A 3,358-nucleotide genomic window follows, 5' to 3' on the forward strand; every position below is an offset into this window, starting at 1 on the left:
ATCAGGTTGTCTCCCTGCGAGACCTGTGGGACGACCTAGGAGATCATGGCTTGGGCAGCTCGACGAAACCTGTCGCGAGGAATTAGAGATGGGCCGTGTGCCTGCCTGGAAACTCGCCTTGAGGGATCCTCGTGGCTGGAAGCGAAGGGTGGATGCGGCCATGCGCCCCCGTCGGCGTTAGCCCCTTGATGATGATGATGATAATCAATTACCCATATGCAGGTGCTACCTTAAGTTAAAACACAAAAATGAAATTGACTATCAGTGTCAACTTCAAGTTCAGGCTGATGCACCACTGACAAGTCATGAACTTCTTGCAGCCATTAAGACTAGCAAATCCATTGCCCTTGGGGATGATGAATCACTTATGACATCATCCGACTCCTTGTAATTGGAAGAAATTCTCTTCTTGATCTCTTCAACTTAATATATACTTCAGGCATCTTGCCCACTGCCTGTAAACAAGCTACCATTATTTCCATCCCAAAACCAGGTTACCGTGATAGCTTTAGACCAATTTCTCTGACATTCTGTCTATCTAAAACCTGTGAAAGTATTCTTCTCACTCGTTTGCTCTGCCAGGTCAAAGATCAATTTCATACATTAGTCTTTGGCTTCTAAAAAGGGAAAAGAACACAAATGTGTTTAGTCCGGTACCTAAGTAGAAGTAACACACAGTCTTCATCATAGATTTCAAAGGAGCATTCGACAGAGCCTCTCCTACTGCAATCCTCCTTGAACTAACTCTTCTAGGAGTTAAGGGCAAGCTGCTGTTATGAATAAATAATTATTTATCTTTGAGAAGAGCAAAGGTACGGTACCAAGGCAGCTACAGTGCTTAAGGTGAACTAGAGTTAGGCACTCCACAAGGTGAAGTTTTGTCCCCATCATTATTTAACATACTTATGAACTCTCTTTACAAGCTCAACAGTGAATTAGGAAACCTGTGCTGCATCACATCCTATGCTGATGACATTCTCATTCAGGTTTTTGATAGGGGAGCTTCAGAGCTTCAGCAAAAAGTGTGCTTCCCTTGGACTCATAATCAGCCCTATCATGACTAAGTACATTTCCAAATCTCATAAACTGCCCTACACCCTAAAATTAGATGGACAAGTTATTGCAAAAACTGACACCTATAAATATCTTGATGTCATGGTGAGTGCACCCCACCTCATGTCCCGCAATTCTCGCTTCACGCGAGAAATTGTTCAAAAAATTACTTAGAACATTTAAGATCTTTACAATACATAAGTAACAGATATATATATATATATATATTTTTTTTTTTTTTTTTTTTTTTTTACTAGATATGTGAATAATGTAATCACAATGGCACAGCTCAATGTTTGATTGACAACCCCCCCCCCCTCTCTCTCTCTCTCTCTCTCTCTCTCTCTCTCTCTCTCTCTCTCTCTCTCTCTCTCTCTCTCTCTCTCTCTCTCTCTCTCTCTCACTCACTCTCACTCTCAATCTCACTCTCTCTCTCTCTCTCTTTCTGTCTCTCTCGCTCTCCGTGTAGCATAGGCTGTATGGTTAAGTAATTCTCGCAAATATTTCTTTTTTTATCGTTTATTATAAAAACAAATATATGTGTATAAAAAACAGGAATATTTATTGGCATAAGTATCTCTAAACTGATTTTCCCTAATATCTATTATCCTTTTCCTACGCAAAGTAATTGTTCAGCCTCTCTGTACTGTGGTAATATGGTTTAATGATAGGTATGGGAATGAGTTCGTGCATTGTATCGCGTGTGAAATGATCGAGAATTTATGAATAGATTAACAAAGAAAAGAATGAGAGATTTGAGAATTTATGTATAGTATAATAATAATTATAATAATAAACATTTCAAGAATTTGCGTGCTTAACGAGTATTTCCCGGATTGGAGTTTCATCAGGACGTCGGGTCGAGTGAGATCGTGCTGATGATCGTGGATTGATTAGCTCATTATCCACACTAAATCCAGGAGGAGGATTAGCCAGTCCCTCTGCATCGGACTGGGGAATTTTCACGTTGGATTCCGCATTATGCGCTGGTGGATTAGCCAATCTCCCAACAGGTGGATTAGCCAATCTCCCTGCAGGTTGATTAGCCAATCTCCCAACAGGTGGATTAGCCAATCTCTCTGCAGGTGGATTAGCCAATCTCCCTGCAGGTGGATTAGCCAATCTCCCCGCCTCGGATTGGGAATATTTAACATAGGTTTGTGCTTCAGGTGGTTGCACAGGGACTGAATAATTCTCTCTCCGGTCGACTGGGCTTCCACGCGATGCCGCCTCGATGTCGACGTTGAAAAGGGCTTCTGTCTCCTCCTCAGGGTCGAAGGCGAGGTTCTTGTGGCCCGGAGCGACGGAGGGATTCTGGCCGGGGAAAAAAGGTGCGCTTATGCATTTATTCGTTCTGTTATTATTGTTATTATTATCATCAATTATTATTATTGTTGTTGTTTTTATTGCGAATTATTGTTATTGTTGTTGTTGTTGTTGCTGTTCTTTTTATTGTGATTTTTTTTATTATGAATTATAATAATAATAATAATAATAATTATTATTATTATTATTATTATTATTATTATTATTATTATTATCATTATTATCATTATTATTATTATTATTATTATTATTGTTACTGGTAGTAGTAGTAGTAGTAAACATTTTATTATGAATGATTATTATCATTATTATTATCATTATTATTATTATTATTATTATTGTTGTTGTTGTTATTTATTATTCATTAATCGTTATCTATTATTCATTATTATTATGATTATTTATTACCATCAATTCTTAATATGATTATCCATCATAATCAGTTATTAAGATATAGTCTTTTTTTTTTGTTAGGTTATTCACTATATAAGCAAAATCAATTTACCTTTTCATCATTAAGGATTGTGATAACTAACATTTAATATACATATATATATATAATTTGATATAAATCCACATAGATTTTTTTCTTTTTTTTTTAAGGATGGGGGCGGGAGAAGAGAAAGCTAATCTTATTTTTTTTTTTTTTTTATCTTATTATTATTTTTTTTTTTTGGGGGGGGGGGGGTGGAGGGAAGACGAGAGAGTTAACCTCATTTTTTTGGGGGGGGGGAGAGGGGAGGGAGAAGAGAGATAGCTAATTTCATTCTTTTCTTTTTCTTTTTTTTGAGGGGGGGGGGGGGAGAAGAGCGATCTAACCTCATTACAATCAGCGTAAGTTACAGTTTTACGAGATTGATCCAGACTCACTCACCTTCTGTATCGCGAAAATCGCTTCTTCGTAAGACGGCAGTTTATCCACCAAATCGTCGTATTTTGGGGGGAGGTCTTCAGTAGCCGGCTATAAAGACAAGCAAAA

General features: G+C 37.7%; 1 protein-coding gene across 1 annotated transcript in view; it reads right to left on the bottom strand.

The window, feature by feature from the left end:
* Window positions 1–1,554: 1,554 nt before the first annotated feature.
* The window catches only part of LOC119583760, a 5,247-nt gene continuing 3,443 nt past the window's right edge, over window positions 1,555–3,358 (bottom strand). Inside the window, exons 7-8 of the mRNA XM_037932424.1 lie at window positions 3,254–3,340; window positions 1,555–2,367 (exon numbers count right to left, since the gene is read on the bottom strand). Coding sequence (XP_037788352.1) covers window positions 1,855–2,367; window positions 3,254–3,340 — 600 coding nt within the window. The 3' untranslated portion in view covers window positions 1,555–1,854. The remainder of the gene's footprint in view (window positions 2,368–3,253; window positions 3,341–3,358) is intronic.

This window comes from Penaeus monodon, chromosome 17 (assembly GCF_015228065.2).
Source record: "Penaeus monodon isolate SGIC_2016 chromosome 17, NSTDA_Pmon_1, whole genome shotgun sequence".
Classification (NCBI taxonomy): domain Eukaryota; kingdom Metazoa; phylum Arthropoda; class Malacostraca; order Decapoda; family Penaeidae; genus Penaeus; species Penaeus monodon.